The sequence below is a fragment of the Pollachius pollachius genome (assembly GCF_949987615.1).
Source record: "Pollachius pollachius genome assembly, chromosome: 11".
NCBI classification, from domain to species: Eukaryota; Metazoa; Chordata; class Actinopteri; order Gadiformes; family Gadidae; genus Pollachius; species Pollachius pollachius.
Window position 1 is genome coordinate 19,597,493 of NC_136944.1, and position 22,556 is coordinate 19,620,048.

The 22,556-nt window shown below is 44.8% G+C and overlaps 1 protein-coding gene across 1 annotated transcript; it reads right to left on the bottom strand.

The window, feature by feature from the left end:
* Window positions 1–138: 138 nt before the first annotated feature.
* Window positions 139–20,276, bottom strand: grapa (GRB2 related adaptor protein a). Its single transcript, XM_079746377.1, has 5 exons — window positions 19,818–20,276; window positions 16,152–16,249; window positions 14,583–14,702; window positions 9,013–9,181; window positions 139–1,789 (listed from the first exon to the last, which is right to left on the bottom strand). The coding sequence occupies exons 1-5, from the start codon at window positions 19,893–19,895 to the stop codon at window positions 1,604–1,606; spliced, it is 651 nt and encodes a 216-aa protein (XP_079602503.1). The 5' UTR covers window positions 19,896–20,276; the 3' UTR covers window positions 139–1,603.
* Window positions 20,277–22,556: the final 2,280 nt, after the last annotated feature.

The window sequence follows — 22,556 nt, forward strand, 5'->3', positions numbered from 1 at the left end:
CAGTTACAACAGGCATTTTAAATGTTGTCAAAACGCCCATCATAATCACTGGAGCGGGCTCGAATCCATCCCTGACACAAACAAGCCAAAACACAACTGTACAAATTACACAAATATAAGGATGGAAATATATTGGATCTTTATTTCAATCGTTTACAAACGTAGTAACGGAGTAATACAGATTTAAGTTTTTAAAGGTACCACAGACAGAGTGTTTGTGCTGAATCATCAAAAGTAGCAGAAATGTTAAAGTCTGATGGCTCAAATCTCTGTGAACTGTGTGTTTCATACTGTTCCCATTGGGAAGGCGAACTGAAACATCCTGTCCGAAATCTGACGTTCTTAGAAGAAGTTGCTGTAAAGCTTTCAAATCAACCCCTTGCAGACTGGCTGCTAAAATCCTCTTCTGAAAGCTTTAGTGAGTTTCTCTTCGGTGGAATATCTCCGTAACGAAACAGGAAACAAGCCGTGACTCTGTCCAGTTTTTGGTTTCTGGGCCTACAGCTGGCAGGACTGCGGGATCTGGGATGAGTTATGTTAGGAAAAGTTCTGTCTGTAGTACCTTTTAATGTTGAACAGAGCAATATTGAATAACACCCAGTTTATATCTGTATATGATTTTACATGAAAAGGAGTACATATACAAAGTCATTAAATCCTAAGTGAGATGAACTGCTATGCATGTTAATTTGTATCTATATATGTATATTTAAAAAAACACAAACACCTTTTGAAGTATCTGGGTAATGAGGAATTGACCATTGTTATAACCAAGATATAATGTTTATCACACAGCAGAGACTCAGAGCACTGTGCTAAAACCACACACACACACACACACGCACACACACACGCACACACACACACACACACACACACACGCACACGCACACGCACACAGACACACACACACACACACACACACACACACACACACACACACGCACACGCACACGCACACAGTTGCTGTCTACAAACGCGTAGGCTCTCCACTATTGAACTCTGTCTCAGTCCAGACAGTGCGACGCTTACATAACACCCATTCACACATACACAGAAAATATATTCATACATTTTACATAATCTCCTTCGGAACAGAATATGCACAGCGGCAAGGATGCACACAGACACATACACACAGACACACACACACAGACACACACACACACACACACACACACACACAGATAGACACACACACACACACAGACACACAGACACACACAATTAAAGTTCTGCATGTTAACAGCAGATGCCAGGGAATCTGCGGTGTCAGCAGTATTCTCAGAGCATGCGGCTGACACCCACCGCTGCGGGGCCGGCGAACACGACGCAGCCGTCGACGTAGACCATGCGAATCCCATTCCAGTTCCAATGTGTCCCACTGTTCATCGTCCCACGTCCACCAGCCAACCACACCCCTGTCAATCAGGCCGCTTTGTCTCTGCAAGTGCACACAGGGCCCGCCCCACTCGCGTCTGATTGGATGACATGAGGTGGGTGTATTACAAAGTGTCGGGGTACAGCAAGGTGGTCTCTGTCGTGAATGGTGGACCTGGGCGGGGGGTGGGGGGAGGGGGGGGGGGGGGGGTACGGTGTTGGGTCACTGGCCGTGGTAAAGGGGCTGGACGTACTCCGGGGGGAAGTAGCCAACGCGTCCATGGCAACGGCCCTTCCAGCGCTGGGGGTCCGAGCAGTCCAGCAGGTCGACGACGTCGCCGCGCAGGAAGTGCAGCTGGGAGGGGTGGTGCGGGGCGAAGTCGAACAGAGCATGTGCGTGGTGGGGCCGCTGCAGGGGGAAGGGAAGGGAGGGCAGAGAGGGATTGAGGGAGGGAGGAGGGGAGAAGGAAGTATGAGGGGACAGAAGACGGCAGAGAGAGAATGAGGGAGGGAGGAGGGGAGAAGGAAGTATGAGGGGACAGAAGACGGCAGAGAGAGAATGAGGGAGGGAGGGAGGGAGGAGACGAAAGCATGGAGGGAGGAACCAAGATGAAAGGGACATTTTTGTGAGAGCCGTGAGGTCCGAGAGGGAGTCAATCCGAGGGAGGAGGTCGAATGACAGCGGAGAGAGAGGAAGAGATAATAAGGGGGAGAAGGAAATGACAAAGACGGGTCGAAGAGGAAGTGAGGAAGGTGATTGGAGGAGAGGGATATGTGTGTGAGGTGAAGGACATGATTGGTGGGGAAGAAGGGCAGAGAGAAAAACATCAGTTCATGAAATACAGATGATATATTGCTGACTCAATATATATTCCCTGACTCAACTGCCTACAGTTCTTACGACAAAAGAATTCTCTCAAGGAAGATGATTGCTATGGCAACAAGAAAGTTTGCTCATCGTTGGAATAAGTCATTTTAGATTTCTAGCTTTGAAAAAAAGGGAGTACAATCAGTACACTTATACACACTACTGTGAATGAGCTCAATGTAATCAATTTGTAATTCTTTTGTAATGTTCCCGATAAAAATGTTTCCATTTGTTTTTCAGTCTTACGATTGCTTCTACCAACCAGGTTGATTAGTTAATAATCAGATGAGGTGCTTGTGTGCTGTCCCTACTCTACCACTTGATCTGTTGAACACGCTCTCCTCCATTCACTCGATCATTCATTCATTCATTCGTCCATCACCGCTTATGTTTTTTAACTGGGATTGGGTCAAAGTGTAACACTTGTTTCCAAGTGTCCCTAGTGCCAGTGTCACTTTAACCCTATACTGGCGTCCCTTCTTCTCAAGTACACCTCTGAAACCACCTCTCTCGCCGTGAAATTCTTCTTCTCTCACACAGATCACGAGAACACTGCCTGGCATTTCAGAGAGCTGCTTGATGATTCGGGCTGAGTGACGTGTGTGTGTGGAATGGGGGAGGCAGATGGGCTGTGTGGAGGTGGGCGTGGGGGAGGCATGCCACGACAAGAAGTGATGTCGTGTGTCTAGAGGAGTGACACGCACTGGTGACAAATATGCTGTCTAGCAGCCATGGGTGGGGTGGGGTGGGGTTGATGGAGGTGGTGGGTGCAAGCGGTAATGGATTTCCTCACTGATCAGTGAGAAACAGATACACACACATAGACACACACGTGCACCCACGCATGGGCACACAGTTATTGGTGCCCTACCTGCAACAGGGCGTTTAGAAATAAAGACCAAGATCACCTTGCCATTATTTTATGATTTAATGAAAGGGGGTGGGATTAAACAAGTGTATACGTCTTCCCACTCCTTTTCAAATGTGTTCAGAAAAAAAGGAAATTAGTGCCTTGTTTTTGTTTCTGCCATTTGATGACATGTTTTCTTGCATATTTGAAATAAATTTAAAATCAATCAATCAATCAATGTCCAGGGGCTTTCTCAGCCTGGGAAAATTCCATACTTGTTTCACTCAACCACTCAACCCAGAGGTTACCAACGTGACTCAAGGTTATGAGAGTTGACCCCCCATGGGGGTTCAAGATGTGTTGTTGTGTAAGACAGCGACGACAAATTCCTAGCAACCACCCTGTGACAGGCAGATTTATAACCTCAAGATAAACAGAGCGACAAGCACAGGCAGCTGGAGCAGCGAGACGGGACAGCGGGAGATAAGTCTCGTGAACCAGACTTTAGATGAACATCTCAAGTCTGAGGGCAGACAAGCTGAAATCTGGGTAAACAGGGCGGGTCCCTCGGTCCCTTTCCATCGCTTCACGTTTATTCTGACTAATTGGGTCGCTGGGGAAGAGGATCTGTGAGCACGTTATTGGCAAACACAACCTTGGGTTGGGCCGCCCTTGTTTGTTTAAAAAGTAAAAGTATCTTTTGAGGTTGTCGATCAACACAGTAGAGGCTGGCCACTGTAGAAACATGCTTACTAAAATCCCATTCTGAAAGATTAATCATCCACCCGCAATTCAGTTTTGTGGGTTAGTATAGCTTATTAAGGGAGCTGAAATAGTGTATATCTCCGTTACAACACAGGAACCTAGCCGTAACTTCGCCCCTTGGCATTTCAGATTACCGGGACCAGGCTTTGTGCCGTTTCCCACCCAGAAGTTCTGCTGTAACATAGCAGTAAGACTGCTTGATCCGAGATGAGGGAGAGATAGACAGGTATAGACAGAGAGAGACAGAGAGCGAGTCAGGGAGTGACTATGAAGCCACAAAACCAGGTAGACAGGCAGCGCCGCAATGACTGAGTTCTTCTTTCAAGAGAAGAAATTATGCTGGCATCCCAATGCGGGATTGATGAAAGACAGATAGACATCAATGGGACAGGAGATCAGATCACTACTTTGTAGAAAAACTGATGTTTATTTTGTGGCGTGTGTGTTTGAGCTGCATGTGTGTCTGTTCCTTTGTGTGCTTGAGTTAGCGCAAGAGTGAACGTTTGTTTGTTACATGACATTACAAAACACACACACACACACACACACACACACATACTTTCTCATGAACACACAATCAAACACTGACAAGACACACAGACGCGCAACACACACACACACACAAAAATAAATGTCAGCACTCCCTAAATAGATGCTGAAAGTGTTCAATATCTCAACTGCCAAGATACAGAGAGAGCAAAAAACAAGCCAGAGAACTGCTTCATGTCTCAGTGTTATTCTCTGTCCTCCGCCTCTGAGCAGGAGACGGGGAGCAGAGATGAGTCCCCCTTCCCCTACCTGGTGACTCAAAACTCTTAAGAAGCAGGGAAGTATTTCAATACAAAATATGAATAGATTTTAAAGTCTTGATAATCCTGCCATTGTCAAACGTCACACAAGTACACAAGGCATGCACGCGCGCACACGAACGCAAACACACACAAATGCACATGCATACATAATACGATTTAGATTTTAAGATAGATTGAGCATATCACGATGATATGGTCGTCTGCTATCTGATATCCTAAAGCGATGGAATATTAAACGTGTTAACTCTAGATTAATGTGGTGGTTCATTCCTCCACACATTATCACGTGCTGGATATAACCAAGGCTATATCTACGTAAAGTTGATCTCTGAAGAGCACTTTGTGCATCGAGAAAGAAACAGGTGAGGAGAGAGACGGAAGAAGAAAAGAGAGTGAGTGTGTGTGTGTGTGTGTCAGGGGGTGTTACTGTTAAAAAGTCCTCCAGGATATTGAGGGCTTGGACTTTGAATTACAAGGCCCTACTGGAATACAGATGACTGGATGAATTCAGAGCCGTGATGCAAAGGCATGAAGAGGGGGGCTTACAATTGGAGGCATAAAAGCCAAATAATCAGCCTCTGTCTTCAATAGGGTGCCGTGTAAAATATAACAGTGTTTGCTATTTTTGATTTTGTTAAAGCCCCCGGACAACTTTCTTGCAACACCCTCGCCTACATACAAAACAAACAACCCAAAAGAACGACATTCATTTCAAGCTGCTCACTGTTTCAAATTTTAAAACTATTTTTAAAACTGGAATGCACTCAAATTGCATCATTATTTTGCTTGCTCGTGTGCACTCAAGCGTTGAGGCATAAAACAGAAACACGGGCCTCTGTTAGTACAGCAATGCAACCAGACATGATGGATGAGGAGGATGAGGCATTTAAAGACAGGCAGCCTGGTGGGCAGTCAGGGAGGATATCTTAAGGGACAGATGAAATGTCTGGAGGGGCTAAAGGATGAAGTGGGTGGAGGAAGCCAACATGCGTGACATCCAACACCACACCACCCTCAGGTGTCTGTTTTCATGCTTTTATGATTATTATAGATTTATTTTTTAGTTTGTTGTTTGACATACCCTTTGTTAAAATATATTTACATTTTGCGTTGGCCTATAACCTAAATACACATAGGTTGCTATTCATTTTGGCAAACGTAAGGCGTTGTTGCCCGTTCTATGACGATGAGGAAGACGAGGAAGAGGAGGAGGCGTGGGCGATGCAGGGTAGAGTGACAGACCAGTTGTGACAAAGTGTGAAAGTGAAACACTGTGACCTAATGTGGGAAGTTTGTGCACATGGCAGCCACAGGCCCTACAGCACAATATGAAATAGTGTCTTAGATAGAAATAAGAAGATATACAATCCTGTATCTTTTCTAATAAAATATATTTATTTGATATCATCACTTGGATTTCACATCCACTTGGCTGACACAAATTTGATTTTGTTTTCCATATATATATATATATGTTTTCACTTTTTACTACAAAATATCTTGCGTTAGTTGGCAGTAACTGTTTGGCAGACACGAACCCACACAACAGATAACAATAGCTGGTATTTTCACCTTATGTTGGTGGTAGACTTGCTATGCCTCAAGCTCATACATGTGTAGTCGAGCCATCATCCTTTGCCAAAGCCCTGAACTCCCAGTCTAAACTCAACAGTCACTAACACACTTCTGAGAATACATCCGGAAAATCCCTCGGCTGTTACAGCAATATTAAGCCGTGTTGTTGGGGATAATATTAAAATGTTACAGCAGTAGCAATATAGTACACATTTTATGGTAAACACCCTCTTCTAAAGAGATTTCGTCGAAATACCCTCAGGCTGAAGCAGTCATTATTTAGTTATTAGTCGCTAATGCAGATTTCAATGTCTCATAGGGCAACGGTTAGCCACTTAAGAGGGGTGTGCCCCTGCCAGCCCTGCTAGACATCATGCTGCCATGAAGGCCGACACTGAGCATGCTAGCTTTTAATAACCGCACTGTGACCTGATGTGAGAACGTAGCAAATCTCTTTCAGGTCCAGTGCCCCAGCAGTAGCTGCTGGCGGAAGACAGCATGTTTCGTATCGTCCTCATCATATGTTTGGGCATAGCATCAAGCAAAGCAGACGTACACTACAGAAACTTAGGCCAGGACCTGCAAGTTGGAGCGTAGCAGTGAGTTGTAATTAGTAATTGAATAGAATAGCAATAAAACAGAGCTTCAAACGTGTGGAAATGTTCTGGTCTTTGTGATGAAAGGTTGGGATTCATGCGAACTGAACTTGCTGACTTGATTCTACTGAAATCTTCACAACTCTCTAGAGAACTATGATTTCAGTAGTGGCTTCTACAATATATGGACTTCTGGTCTGTTCAAAGGGGATTCTACTCAGTATATAGTCGGTTCTACTCAGTATAAAGTGGAGTCTACTCAACAAATATTGAATTCCAATCATGATATAGTGAATTATACTCAGTATAAAGTTTATTCTGCTGGATATAGTTAATTGTATTCATTAAGTCAAACATACTTTGTTTATAGCGAATTATGCTCAGTATTGAGGCAATTCTACTCGGTATATAGTGATTTATTCATATGTTGTGAATTCAACATATGAACAGTGTTAATTCACACACTGGTGAAATGCACCAGTGGACCTGGGCCAAGCAGAACCGATGAATCAATCAAACTGAGAGAGAGGGATGTAATGTGATGTTTAATGTGAAATGAAAGCAACCTGCCACTGGGCCTACAGGCTGTCAGGACTAGACGCTGATGGGGGAACGCAAGGTGAAGACATGTGACTAATGCATGAGAAGAAAGTGCAGGAGAATTGGAGAAAACCGCCGTGCTGGGAGCGCGTGCGGATGACATATAACAGAACTTGAAAGGGCGGTTATGTCATACATGGGTGGGGACACCTACAGGGTACGTCTTGAGTTTGGTTTTGTGTTTTGTACAGCATGTTCCAATCAGAATTTAACCTAGGGGTGATTCAGTCAAAATTAGTGCGGGAGATATTCTGGTAGTGAGTCCGGACTAGGATTAGGACTAGGGGTGGCGTAGAATACCACGGGGGGGGGGGGGGGGGGGGTTGTGGTTGGAGGTACCATTGCAGAGCAGTGCAGCAATCAACATATATAAACTGCAGCGCAAAATATAGCATTATAGAAGAGAAGTTCAAACGGTTTGGACCACGGCCATGATGCCAACCTGATAACGTAGTTCTGCTTCAGCAGGACCGGTTTAACCATTAGGGCAACTGGTCACTCACCCAGGGGCACAGGACATCTAAGGGGCCCTGGGCACCTGCATCAACTAATATGTTAGTATGCAGATTTTTGCAACCCGTTCGATTAAAATGTGATGTTAAATCACGTCAAAAACAGTGTCCGTAGCTGCCTGCACAAACGCCGCCTGCCAGCATCTCTCCGCGGACACAGTGAGCGTCGGCGGAAAACAATTGACTCTATGGGGTGAACCATAGAGTCACGCATGCATGGTTTCAGACACGGGTCTGTTCCCAGAAGCGCGGCACAAAGAAATACCAGGTAATGCTCGGGTTGTACACAAGCACATGTTTGGGCGGGAGGCCTTCGGGAGTGCTTATCTTTGACACAATGGCTCTGGATGACTGAGTGGCCGCAGGGTGCCTACCAGGCGCGCCGGCAGTCGGCGGACAGGAGATCCCCTTCTAAGCTAACCTTGATGCGGTATCACGGTTGCCTACTCCTCTAATCCCATGATTGTGGGATATCTTTTGAACATTTGAGGGAAAACAAAATGAGAGAAAGAAAAACTGGGGCCTGGTCCATGGATGCATCACATGTTACGTTCAGAGCCTGAATGAGACGTGTGAATACATATTTTATTCAATTTACAGCGGAAGCTAAACAAGTCCACGCTGTATGATAAAAAAAAAAAAACTACTACTGTTAGTTGACTAATTTCACCAAATTCTTTTATTTTCTGCCAAGTCCTGATACCAATCGCGACTTTATAATTATTCTTTCCAGACTTAGCTGAGTCTTCAATTTGACTGGAGGCCGAGAACAGATGGCAGCAATTCTTTGGTCTTTCCTGGCTTTAGACTGCTTTCCAATAAACACTTAGACTGTCAGTGTCGTGGCTTTCAGTGCGTCATACTTAATAACCTCATTACTCAATACGTTAGAGTACGGACAGGGGTAGAGATGTGGAAGAGAGAAAGCAAGACCGACAAAGACATATGAAGAGAGACAGAAATAACTAAATAAATAAAAGAAAGACCAATACACACACACACACACACACAGACTGACTCACTGATATCATCCATGTCCAACATGAGGTCTTACCCTGGCAAAGTGTTCCGGGTCCCTGAGTAGAACGGTTCGCTCCTTTGCAATGCTGTTGGTGTGGTAGAACACCACCAGCTCATTCAGGGAGCTGAAGAGCTCGTCCCACACATAGTACTGTCCACAGCGGTCCTGCAGCACTTTGAAATGCTGAACGTGATCCCCGTAGCTGAAAGACAGAAAGGGACAGAGAGACACACAGGCAAATGGTTTTAGAAAATTGACCAAATAAATACCGACCCATGGTGAAAGTCAAGTTAAGTAAATATCTCGAATTTGCTTCATTGCCACAGTAAACAACTCCCCCCCCCCCCCCCATAAATTCTTAAAATAATAAACTTTGAGAAGGAACACAGAAGTGGTATCCTTCCTTCCAGGGATGTTGGTTATAACTGCACAACAAGCATTTATATCGTAAAAAAGCTGCAGAGGTTAAGACAAATTCAGTTGCTAGAAATAGAATAAATCACTCATGAATGGGAGCTAGTCCGGTAATCTGATTTTAATGGTCTTAATTCTTAATTTCCATGCAGGTAGCCATTATTAAAACTGGAAAAATTCCATAAATGTATGTAATTAATAAAATTAATAATTGATGAAGAGCCAGGGATTTGTGGTTGGTCGGCCGCCCAGTTCTCAGCTCTGGATTTGAACCACTGCCCATCTTTATTGTATATGTCATTATGTTATTCAGCTGTTTGATGTTTGTTTTGCCAAGTTAACCCTGCCATAATGGGATGATAGTTTGTAAACACTATAGACACAGCGGTCAATGAGCTTCCACATTAAGAGCTTGGATCCCACGCTGACATCATCCTGGATGACCTTGTTATCCGGTCGTTATTATAACACTTATCAATTAGTAAACAAGTCCAAGGGTACAGCAGACGTGTCTGCAATCGCAACGAGTTAACTCGTCATTTTTTATGGTTGCGTTACGTTGACCCAAGCTCTCCAATCAGCATGCATCTTTTATAAACTGCGTTTGCTTGGAATCCTCCAAGGTAGACCCGCGAGGTTACTCTCTTCATTATGCATGTTTCATCGCCCGGCCATTCGGCTGCTTCTCCTTCTCCTTCCTGTGAGCCACCGTTATGGGGACACTTTCCCTTGCCCCTGTGTTTTCTCCTTGTCTCCAACGTCGGTCCTGTCCTTCCTACCACGTCCGTCTGTCATATTTAACCTATTTCCTCTTAAGCGTGTCCTTGGTCAGTACTTGGTACTTGGGTTTGTAATGCATTGATTGATGACGCTCCGTGACACTGTAGTGTCTGTCCGGTCACTTCACGCTTCATTTTGTTCTCTTGACCAATTCCAATTACCAGCTTCATCTCCTTTTACACCTTTTGACACCCATCGCCACGGTTATCTTTATCAGCACTTCGTTCTGTGACTCATCCTTAATCCCCCATACAACTCACAAATAATATGATGTACGTACGAACCCTCACACACCCATAGCCATGCGCTGTCCGTTCTTTATGTGGGCTAATGTGCCATGTCGCGCCCTGCTGGCGGGGGCTAGTTATTGCAACTTTTGTCTAATTACTAACTAATTCAAAGTGGATTCAGTCATCTGGGGAAGGATGGATGGAATGGAGCCACCTAGCTCCATTCCATCTGCTCAACAAACCAACCTAAGACCCATCGTTATCACACCAATGGAGAACATTAGATCTCTTGTATATGTCCTTATTTTTGCATATGAAATTGTAGAACGTTCAGGGCATTATTGGTAAGCACTCGACGACCACTAGTGAAGACATATTTTGTTAAACTAATGACCTTCTTATGCACACTATATTCCAGTATTTTAGTCAACAATATGTTTCAACTAGCGTAGTGCTGCACACTGTTGTGCATATTTGCATACATATCTCCAATGTTTTTCTCCCAGCCTTCATCGCGTCATTTTGGATCGTGACTTATCCAGCGGGTATGCTAAACAACTCTGTGTAAAATGTAAACAAAAGGACCACCCACAGCTAAATCCCCACATGTGTCGCACAGCTTAAGCGATACAAAAACATTGTGATGGATTCGTGTCTCATGGACTTTGAAGACGCCACAAGATAAGCAGCTGCCTGGGCTCCATGGCTCCCCGTTGCAGTATCCGTCTCCCCTTTGCAGTATCTTTCTCCCACACTTTCTTCCATTGAGTCGTTCTGTCTTCCCGTCGCTCCTGTCAACCTTCTGATGAACCGCTGTCCCTCCGCTCTCTGTTTCCACACCACTGACTGCGCTCGTCTGAAGTCCCCGTCAGCAATGCCCCGATAGCACCCCCGAGTAAACAGAGTGCATCGACTGTGGCTGCCACTGCTCACAGCACTGTGTGCGTGTGTGTGTGTGTGTGTGTGTGTGTGTGTGTGTGTGTGTGTGTGTGTGTGTGTGTGTGTGTGTGTGTGTGAGAGATTGTGAACAGTCAATAAAGATTCCCGCAGGCGGAACAGATACCAGACGAGATTAAGAAGCCAAGCGATATAAACCCATTATCATCCCCCCCCCCATTATCATCCTCTGTCTCTCTCTCTCTCTCTCTCTCTCTCTCTCTCTCTCTCTCTCTCTCTCTCTCTCTCTCTCTCTCTCTCTCTGTCTCTGTCTCTGTCTCATTGGCTGGGTCTCAAATGAACTAAATTAAACCGTTTTTGAAGTGAATTAGTTCATGGTTAAATAATATCGTGTGGAAATAAGTGTGAAACGCAGCCACTCTTTTACATAATTCAGCCACATACTTTTTAGAGGCCTTTCAAGTTGCAGAATGCACCGTGACAACCATGAGGTTCAAGTTTGATACATTTTTCAATTTGTCAATTATACATTCGTTAGTAATTAATTCATGGTCTTCACGTTGCACCATGTTCTTGAATACAGATTCCACACACACACAACTACCCTTTCCATAACATTAAAGACTAGTCAGACAACATTTCAATTTTTTCCAGGGCATTTAGCAGACGCTTTTACCCGAAGCGACTCACAACGATTCATACACACATCGACAGCAGAGTCAACCATGCAGGGCGAGAGCCAGCTCATCGGGAGCAGTTAGGTGTCTTGCTCAGGGACGCCTCGACACTCGGCTAGGACAAAATTAACAATATCACAATTGGTGTGATGGAATATTCTCTGGTCATTGTACTCGGTATTAGAATTACAATAAAACTATCAATAGACTTTGGATTTGTGCATTGTGTGTTTCTGTGTCCCAGAGAAACCAGGATATTCCATCCTTTTGCTATTTCCACAACCTCACTGCTAATTTCACTAACTGGTAGGTTGATTGATTTGGTATTTTACTTTCTAGGTCAGCAATCTTGTCTCAGTAAAAGGAATACCATCAATACTTCAAGATACCCAAAGTGTGTGTGTGTGTCTCTGTGTTAGTTTGTTTTTGTGTGTGAGTGTGTGTGTGTGTGTGTGTGTGTGTGTGTGTGTGTGTTTGCGTGTGTGTGTGTATATGTCTGTGCATGTGTGTGTGAGTGTGTGCGTCTGCGCGTGTGCGTGTGTGTGTGTGTGTGCTTGTGTGTGTGTGTGTGTGTCTGGGGCTGTGTGAGCGTGTAGGAGAGTGTGTTTGGGGGGGGATTATGACAGCTGATCCACTACCAGCGGTAGCTCCGGTCTCCCGTTGGTGCATGACTGCCAAACATACAACCCTTGTCTTGCATGGTAAGCCTTTCATTTGTCAGCTTGAATAATATATATTTTAATCTACAAGTAGTGTTGGGGTTGGCTTCTCCTCGAAACAATCTCCTGAAAGTTATCTGGGCTGCATTTCACAAATGGCAAGTGTTTTGGGGGAAATGCCTCGGATCCAGCAGTCTTACGATGTCATAGCCAGACTTCCGCCGAGATCAGAAAATCATTCTCACTACTGAATGAAGCTTTCAGAAGCGTATTTCTCCATCCAACATGGTGTTGATTTGAAACTCTCACAGAAAGTTTTACACAGCTTACTTTTGTTGGCAGAGTTTTCGTTCGGCCAATTGTGCTCTTAAGGATCCACGCCTCCAGCGACGTGGTTAGTCAAAACAAACATGGAGCGAAAGAGAGTGGAATGCCCGTTTGCCCAGATTTGAGCTCATCTGCCGTCAGACTTTAGACTATTTTAATCTAATCTGATTAGTGAGGCCATAGGGGGGAAAGACCACACCAACACATGCTGACGTCATTTTCGCAGTTTGTAGCAATTACAGTTTTGAATAAACTGAACGATAGCGTTATGCTCACACGCCCAATCAACTCGAGTCAGAGAATCCAGTGTGAGAAAAGGGCATGGCAGGAATCTGAACTTGAGCCTTTATGAAGATTCAAGTCCGGGAAAAAGCGATTTAACTTGATACAGGTGGAAAAAACAAAGAGAGACGAAGAGGAAAGAATTGTTAAGGAAATGACACACAGCTATAATGGCTTACGGTACTAGTGACACAATGTCCGGCTTGGTATGCCTCACGAGTCCTTGTTTAAAGTTTAACACACATGGTTCTGATGTAACACAAACCAAGGACTTGCACGGGTGTCTGGTTCAGGGCACAGGAAAGGCACCAATTGTTTTTGGGACACAAAACGAAGAAGCCCCAGAGTGCAGTTCCACCCCAATGTGGTTGTTGTTAAATAGAAGTACAGGCACAACACTGTTCATTGTTAAAATATGCATATTGGTGGTGTACTACCCCTCCCTTGTCCTCCGGTTCTGTGTGATGGAGTGCTTCACTTTTCCCCGGCTTAACACGTATTTGGGCACAGCATGGCACAAGGGTGTTTCGTATGAGAGTAGGTCTTTAACCCGCCGTAGCGTCAAACATGAATGTCCAATTTTATTTTCAGCCCCACATAAACAATGAGTCCCCCTTCCCACTGACGCAGATTCATAAAGAACCCATTGGGTCATGTTTATTCAGTGTTTATCTTCCTGTTTCTTCCCTCACTTGTTTTATTTGTCCCAAACAAATACAAAAGCTACGTCAACTTTTGTATGATATCTTTGTGCTGAAAATAGAACAACAATAAAATCATTGATGTAGATCTTCTCTCTGGTTGGTACTTGGCCCACTGAGAGCAGATCTATAATTCAGAAGAAGACAATGCATGTGGTTCCTCTGTGTTCTCTTCTCCCTCTCCCTCCTGTCCTTCAGGTTTTGACAAAACTGTTGTTTTCAGAACCTGCCTGACTGTCAAACCATTCATTACTTTGTGATCTGCTGTATCGCAAACTGTGTGGAGAATAATGAAACACACACACATGCACACACACAAGAGCGCACACACGTATGTGTTTGTGTGTGTGTGACCAGTGTGTGTTTGTGTGTGTGTGTGGGAAACCACTGTGTGTTTGTGTGTTTGTGTGACCATTGTGTGTGTGTGTGTGTGTGTGTGTGTGTGTGTGTGTGTGTGTGTGTGTGTGTGTTTGTGTGTGTGTGTGTGTGTGTGTGTGTGTGTGTGTGTGTGTGTGTTCGAGTGAGTGTGAGTGTGTGTGTGTGTGGGGGGGGGGGGGGGGGGGGGGGGACCAGTGTGTGTGTGTGTGTATGCATGAGACCAGCACATGCAGGTTTGTGAGTGCGTGCGTCCCATACCTTACAGACATGGAGAACTCTCCGGGAGCGCTCTCGCTCTCTCTGACCAGGAACGCCCCACACTCCCTGGGTCGGAGCCGGCCCTCTGCCACGCCCCGCGACACTCGACCAGCAAACCACCTGCCGGGAGACATTTAACAGTAACGCACAATGCATTGAATTTACGAAGGGCTGTTCTAGGTTCAAAGACAAAATAAGTAGGTCTATTAAAAGGGACATTTCAACATGTAAAGGCCTGCAAATCATGCTGCAATTGAACTACCATCATACTCACTCACTTGCCACCACCGCAGGCACTGAGCTTGATCAACACCATAATCACATTTCAAGTCTGGCAACGGACTACAAATGAGGCCTTTGATCATTCTTCAGCGGTGCCCAATAACCACACTAGATCATATTCATGACTGATTTTGAACTCATTTTCTATTTTGAACTTGATTTCATGGCATCCGTTGCACTCCAACCCATCCCTTAGAAGGAGGGATCTCTTTTTCTCATGGTTTCTTCCTGGATCATAAGGGGACTTTGACCTTGAGAGGGATTAGTGTAGGTGGGTTGTCGTGTAATGCGGCACGTGAAGCCTTTTGACACTTAACCACAGTTAACCACTTAACAGTGGTTAACCATTTATACAGTCCAATATAGGACTGCATAGCATAAATAGAAATCAATCGAATAAAGACAGAGTTCTGCTGCATATGTTAGGCCGTTTTCCTACACAGCTCCTCTCTACCTTTCTGCTTTTTCTTTTCGTTCTCTACCCTGACCTCTGTAGTCCTCAAGTTGACGCACGCACACACACACACACACACACACACACACAGGAACACACACAGAGTGCTCATTAGCTACCCTGTGTGTTTCAGAAGGGATGCCAGTGTTTGACCCAGCTGGTGTTTCCGACAGAGATACAGGGTGGACCCGTGGTGTGGCTTTGAACCCTCACACACTCCTGCAAGTGCACGCACACACCAACAAACACACACACACACACACACACACACACACACACACACACACACACACAGCCAAAACAATACACATGCATGAACACACAGACACATATTAATGCATCCACATGTGAAAGATGAAACCAAATGCATCATAGTTCACACACCCCCGCACACACAGACAGACACACACACACACACACACACAGTGTGGTTATGTAAGGCAGGGAATGAGTGGGTTCCTGGGGGAGCAGACCCGCCGGCAGAGGACAGATGTCCAGAGCAGAGCGGAGAACGCCCGGCGGCCATGAACACTCACTGATGAACCGTTCAGATATGCCAACATCGGAAAAATGAAATACGGAATATGGAAGATTTCCATGAGCAATGCTCGTTTTAGGAGCCAAAATGTGTGTGCTGGTGTGTGTTTGCCTGTGTCTGTCTGTCTGTCTGTCTCTCTGTATGTCTGTCTGTGTGTGCGCGTGTGTGTGTGTGTGTGTGTAATTGTTTGCTGTGTATGTTTGTGTGTGTGCATGCGCGTGTGTGCGTGCGTGCATGTGTGAGTGCATGCGTGCGTGCATGTGTGAGTGCGTGACGTGTGCGTGTGTTTACTTACGCGTGGGGCCTGAGGTTGATGTAATTCTTGGGCACAAAGCCCTTCCTGCTGTCCAGCTGTGCTGTGTACCAGTTGGGGTCGTCCTCCATGTTGGTGATCTGGGAGGCGGACACACACAAACCACCATGATTCACTCCATAGCCACTTTCATAACGAATATTATTATATTATTACTCTTGTGACTTCACAGTGTGGTGAGGGACAGGGCTCAAGGTAACAGGCAGAGAAGAATTCCACATTACGGTTAAGTGGTTCCGTGGCTTTATTAAATATTAAGGTCATGCTGTTACAGGTTTTGACATTGCTTATTATTATTTAAGAGTAAACTAATCATGACACCGTAATGTAAAGCTAAATATACTTTATTTTGTCTAAATATGTGTGTGTGTGTGCGTGTGTGTGTGTGTGTGTGAGAGAGAGAGAGTTTGTGTGTGTGTATGTGTGCGTCTGTGTGTGTGTGTCTGTGTGTGTGTGTGTTTGTAAGTGTGTGTGCGTTTCGGACATGCCACTGTCTGTTTTCTTTATGCAACGTTGGGATGGCTGATGCCCAGGTGATCTGAGAGTCTGTGTCACTGGAGGGTTTTCGGCCGCCTCTGAACCTCTCAAACAGATGAATTATGGATTGAACGGTTGGAAGCGTTCTGCTCACGTGAGGCTCAGGCTACAGGCTTGCACGAAAACACGGGTCTCTGAAGTGCAATTTTGATGAATAGCCACCGAAATGCTCAACGCATCCATAGTAATACCGTTTTATGAATGACGCTCTCCCAAGCGCTTTGGTTGTGACCTAGTTGGATTGAATCTGTGGATAAGCTTAATAGGATCTGTGTTCAACAGTAATGAACTGCATACAGTCTAGTGTACAGATATAGGATTGCTGTACTATGAGTGTTGTGAAAGTTATGTTTTTATTGAAACGAAAGACAGCTGTGGTGAAATAGGGGGTTATCCTGTTGTACATGGAACCAAAATGCTCGACATGGTCCAGCTATTTATATATTTTATAAATATACTTTTCTTCTGAGTTGTGAAACTCTGCTCTTCCTTGTCTCACCGCATTTCCCCCCTTTTCACTGCGTATGTTCCAGGAACTAAAACTAAATGGGAGTGACTAAATCGATCCATATCTCTGGCAATAAAACCTCCTTATAGTCTACTGACCAAAACGGTGGTGATGTCAGCAAGCACATGATGCCGGACTGGGCTATAAACTGGGCTAATTGCATCGATGGCTGCACAGTTTCTCATTTATGTTTTTGGTCATTGTTTTTAACTTAAACCAGTGATGCATATGGCTAAATATATAGTGTACATCTATTGTTGTAGTTATCATTTTTATTTAACCAGAGAAAACATTTAGTATATATATATATATATATATATATATATATATATATATATATATATATATATATATATATATATGTGTGTGTGTCTAATGTCAAGGATTGGACATTGGACGTCTGATTTATCTTTCAAATTGATATTTCACTTTAATTTTTTAAGAATTAAACATTCCTGGGCTTTTGAGCGGAAAATAACCAACTCTTCATTCAGTATGTCCTCCTTTCCGTCACTGGGGGGTTTTATGTGGCCACAGTGTCTTCAAGCTTGAAGTAGGATGGCTGGATGACAAGTTTATAATGACACATATGCCTGATTGAAATGAGTGGCTGGATTCTGCCTGCTTGCTCCCTTTACCGTATTGTTGCTTTACAAGATGTTGATTACAACTGGTTAAACTCAATGAAAGGCGCAAAAAAACACACCACAAAACCCAGAGGAAATTGCAACACATTTCTGACCAGAAAACATGTGACCAACTTCGTCTTATAAAATCAAAATGAGTCCACTCTGTTGCCAGCTGGAACTAGTCGCTTGGCGTTCGGCGGGAGACAATCACAGGATACACGCATGTGAGGGTCTGTTGGTCGACTATGACTCACACCCCTTACTTGAGTCTCTAAGGAGGATTCTGTTATGAGGATATAACTCAGCCATCTGCTGGGCACCGTGTGCTTGAAACAGAGATAGAAGCTCTGGAAAGGTACGAAAGGAAACAAGTAGGTGGCAGGTGCAGTGTACACAGCATGTGTTACACAATGATGGGGCAATATGTCTCCATTGTCGTCACACCATCACTAAACACGGTTGGTTGGTTTAAGAGGGCAAGAGTAATTGTGTGTGTACGTGTGCGTGTGCGTGTGCGTGTGTGTGTGTGTGTGTGTGTGTGCGCGTGTATATGTATCTGTGCACACGTGTGCGTGTGTGTCTGGCTCAGGTTCAGTAAATGTAATGCAAATGGTATTACACAGAACGAATGTAGGCCATAAAAATTACGGTTCAGTGCTTTATGCAAACACTATGCAGGTATGAAGTGGGACCCACAACTACGTCACCAACAACTGGCAGCACGGCAGCAATTCAACCGACACATTTGGAGATATCGTCAACTATACTAGAGAGACATAGCATCAAGCATAGCATCCATCCATTGCTAGCATTGCCATACTGTGTACCTCTCCATTATAGGTAACATTTCCAGCAAGTGTGTAATGCATTAGGGGGTTGCATCTATGGAAGGGGTTCGGTGAGGTCATTCTTCTTCAAACTACTTTTTCCCACCCCCTCAGACAGTTCTCAAACACAACTCATTCAGGTTTGAACTGCGATCGACCTGGATGCTCCTGCGCCTTCTGCACCTTTCCACGGCATTCTATTTTAAGGTTCCGGTCTCTCTTTTCTGTGTGTTCGCTTCTCCAGTGAATGTGTGATGCTGTCATTAGGGTCTGGACTCTGTAGCGGAAGTCAGCAGCATCAGCAGCAGCAGAGAAAGCTTGCTTGAGGCCATGCTTGAGTTATAATTGTTATAATTATCACAGAGAGAGAGAGAGACAGAGAGAGAGAGAGAGAGAGAGAGAGAGAGAGAGAGAGAGAGAGAGACAGAGAGAGAGAGAGAGAGAGAGAGCGTATGGCATATCTGATTGACTGGTCAAGTGGAATGGTGGGGGGTGGGCCAATGTGCATCTTGGCTTTTGCACTGGTGTGCACGTGTGTGTGTGTGTGTGTGTGTGTGTGTGTGTGTGTGTTTGTGTGTGTGTGTGTGTGTGTGTGTGTGTGTGTGTGTGTGTGTGTGTGTGTGTGCGTGTGTGTCCCAGGGACAGGGAGAAAGAGAGTGAAAGATAGTCTGCACAACTACTGGCAACCCATTTTATGCAGAAATGTTAGAATAATCCGAATTCAATAGATGAGTCACAGTCTGTCATCTTGTAACCCAGTTCCGGGCGGTACTTTTGACTCACTCACTCCTATTACAACCATGACCTCAATTACTTCTACTACTCTTATTGTATTGAGGGACATATTTTCTTATGGTTTTCAATCATCTCTTTGATTCTACCGTTGCCCCTTGCTTCCTAGGCACTCGTATCTATCTCCCATCTGGGACCCATAAGTACCATCATATAATCATCAGCACAATTACACTCAAACCAAAGTCCACCTTAAGTGAACACTAAGGACTATGGTTTGTCAATGTTGCATTCAATTCAGCGGACTTCTTCCGGACAGACGTTCAGGTGTCCCATGCGTACACTTTCGGCACATCTATGTACAACTATTCTTCTCGCGTAGAAGACAATTTGTGTGTATGTCTTGATATCCTACCTTCAGCACGTCCCCCTTGGTGAAGCTGAGTTCATCATTCTCCGTGGCGCGGAACGTAAACTGCGCCACCGCCTCCATGACGAGACCCCCGGCTCAAAGGCGATCACTCACGCGCACTCTCACACTCACGCACCTCCGAGGAGAGCCCCTCCGTTGCCCCGACACGCCGAAGCCTCCTGTGCAGTGTGAGCGAGGTGGAGGAGAAAAATCACAAAATACAACAGAGTGAGGCTCCAGCAAACCAAGTGAGAGAGAGGAAGAGGAGAAGATATTGCCCCAAAGAGAAGGACAAACTAATGATTGAGAAATCAAGCACGCAGGACAACCGAGAGAGAGAGAGACAGAGAGGGAGAGAGCTAGAGAGAGAGAGAGATTGAGAGAGCGTGAGCTGAGTGTTGCCTTGGTGGGCTCTGAGAGGCGGAAGACCACAACTGGCACTCAGCATCACACTGCCATGAGTAAGACCTCCACAGAGAGAGAGAGAGAGACACACACACACATAGAGGAAGAGACCCAGAGAGGTGGAGAGAGAGGGAGGTGCAGAGACAGAGAGTGGGTGGAGAAAGAGAGCCAGAGAGAGACACACACACACACTCACACACTCTCACACACACAGATCAGGGGGCAAAGGGAGTAGGAGGCTGTTCCTGTGTGTATTTTTGTCCTACAGTTTGTGTGTGTGTGTGTGTGTGTGTGTGTGTGTGTGTGTGTGTGTGTGTGTGTGTGGTGTGTGTGTGTGTGTGTGTGTGTGTGTGTGTGTGTGTTTGTGTGTGTGTGCAGGAAAGGGGAGGGTGGAGAGGAGGGGAGGAGGGGGGGCCTGAGGACAAACTGTTGTTGCATCTTCTAGAAAACTCCCTGTTTCTAACAAAGACATTTCAGGTTAACTACACTTAGAGGGGAGGCGATGGGAAAAGAAGAGAAGAGGGGAAGCGATGGGAAAGGAAGAGAAAAGAGGAGAAGAATGAAGAAGAGATGGGAGTGGAAAGGAGAGAAGAGAAGGGGACCAGGAAAAAGAGAGAAGGAGAAGAGAGGAAAGGAGAAGGAACATGAGGAGGAGAGGAGCAAAGAACAGAGGAGGGGAAAGATACTAATCAATCCGATATAATCAAATCAAATCAGATGATATGGCAGAAGACTTCAATTATCCCTACATAACCTTTGACAAATGGTTTAAGTTGGCCATTGAGAAGAGGGGACCAAAGGTCGACGGGAGAAGCAAGTCAGTTCAAACAATAACAGCATGACAAAACAGAAAGAAGTATGGACCGAGAAGAATGGAAAACAGAACAACAGGTGGTGCAGGAAGTGACTGCTCAGCTGATCCCGTGTGAGTCAGAGCCAGACCAGAGAGCGGAGGACGAAGAAAAGAGGAAGAAAAATAGAGGGAGGGGGAGGAAGGGCAAGACTTTGCCTTCCAGCAGAAATCACTAAAGCCCAAATCAAACTCATCCTTGACTAAAGTCCAACTTCCTTGTCGTTAACTATCTTTAAAACATGTCCTGAACATAAAGGTATTATATGTAACTGTGGGAGAGAACGACAACCCCGCCTGCTCTCATTCCTCGAACCTGCTACAGTAACGTTGACACAGAGCCCTTAAAATGGGTACTGCAGTCCAAGTTCACTATAGTAGAGAGTTGTGCCCCCTGCCCCCTCTTCCCAAGACTAGAAGCTCCCACTGGGTAATAATGTCATCGTTTGTAATGTCAAGCAAAGACAAGTCCTTAACTGTGAAGTGATCAGTATACGTTTACAACTGATTTATTGTTTGCAAATGATCAGGATCCAAGCTGCTTCCATCCTTCTAATGCAGCTCCAAGACTTCAGAGTAGAAGGTTGGCTAGAATCAGGTACAATCTCAGTCATTCCAGTTTGTTGACTTGCTTCCACAGCTGCAGCAAGTGGTGTTTGTGTCACAAGTTATTTCCTGTATGGCAACCCGTAAAATACTGAATCAGCCAAAACGTGAACGCTAAAATGTTCTAACCCGGACTGGAAATACAAAGAAGAACATACTGGCTCATTGAGTGTTTCAACTTAGCATCGGCCTCTGATGACATATCATGGTAATTGTATGATTTAGTAGAGTCGAACTTGTCCTTATTTATGGTCAAAATCATAATTGCCTCATACAGAAGCAGGCTCAGTCGACCCGAAACAGATCTCACGGCACAATTCGATCCCTAATAGCTGATAGATGGCTTTGACATTTCCAACAAATGACACTCAAATAATAGCTCTTAAATCTTACCAACAGCTCCTTTAACTAAAGTCAAATTAGATTTTAATGCCTTCAAATTTATGTGCAACTACCAAAACCCCCCAAACTGGATATTACATAAATCCTGATGAAATGAAGACAAGAAACAATGTTTCCCATCTAAACTCTGATGGTTCAGCATCCTCACATAGCTCACACACGCAAACACACACACACTCAAAATAGTTGGTGTGACGTGAGTGCGAGGACAAAGCCAGTGTTGAGCATACGGCTCAGGGGAAATGAGTGGGCATCAGCCAGATGATAGGTGTATTCAAAGATGTTTTTTTCTCTAAAGACCACATGGTGCCATTTTAATTCTGCTTCTGTTTCCTTTAAACTTGAAACATGGTGAGAGTATTAGGACTTGACTCAATAGCAAGCGCATCCAGCTATTCCTTCTATTTGTTCCTTGATACCGAACACCTACATCACAATTTTCTCTGTTTCATGGCCCTATTCGCTCTCGCCTCTTCTTT

Coding starts and splice junctions, on each gene's coding strand:
- grapa (XM_079746377.1), bottom strand. CDS start 19,895: ATGGAGGCGGTGGCGCAGTTTACGTTCCGCGCCACGGAGAATGATGAA. Junction 9,182..14,582: donor GAGTTCTCCATGTCTGTAAG/GTATGGGACGCA, acceptor TCTGTCTTTCAG/CTACGGGGATCACGTTCAGC. Junction 1,790..9,012: donor ACCCGGAACACTTTGCCAGG/GTAAGACCTCAT, acceptor TTCCCCCTGCAG/CGGCCCCACCACGCACATGC.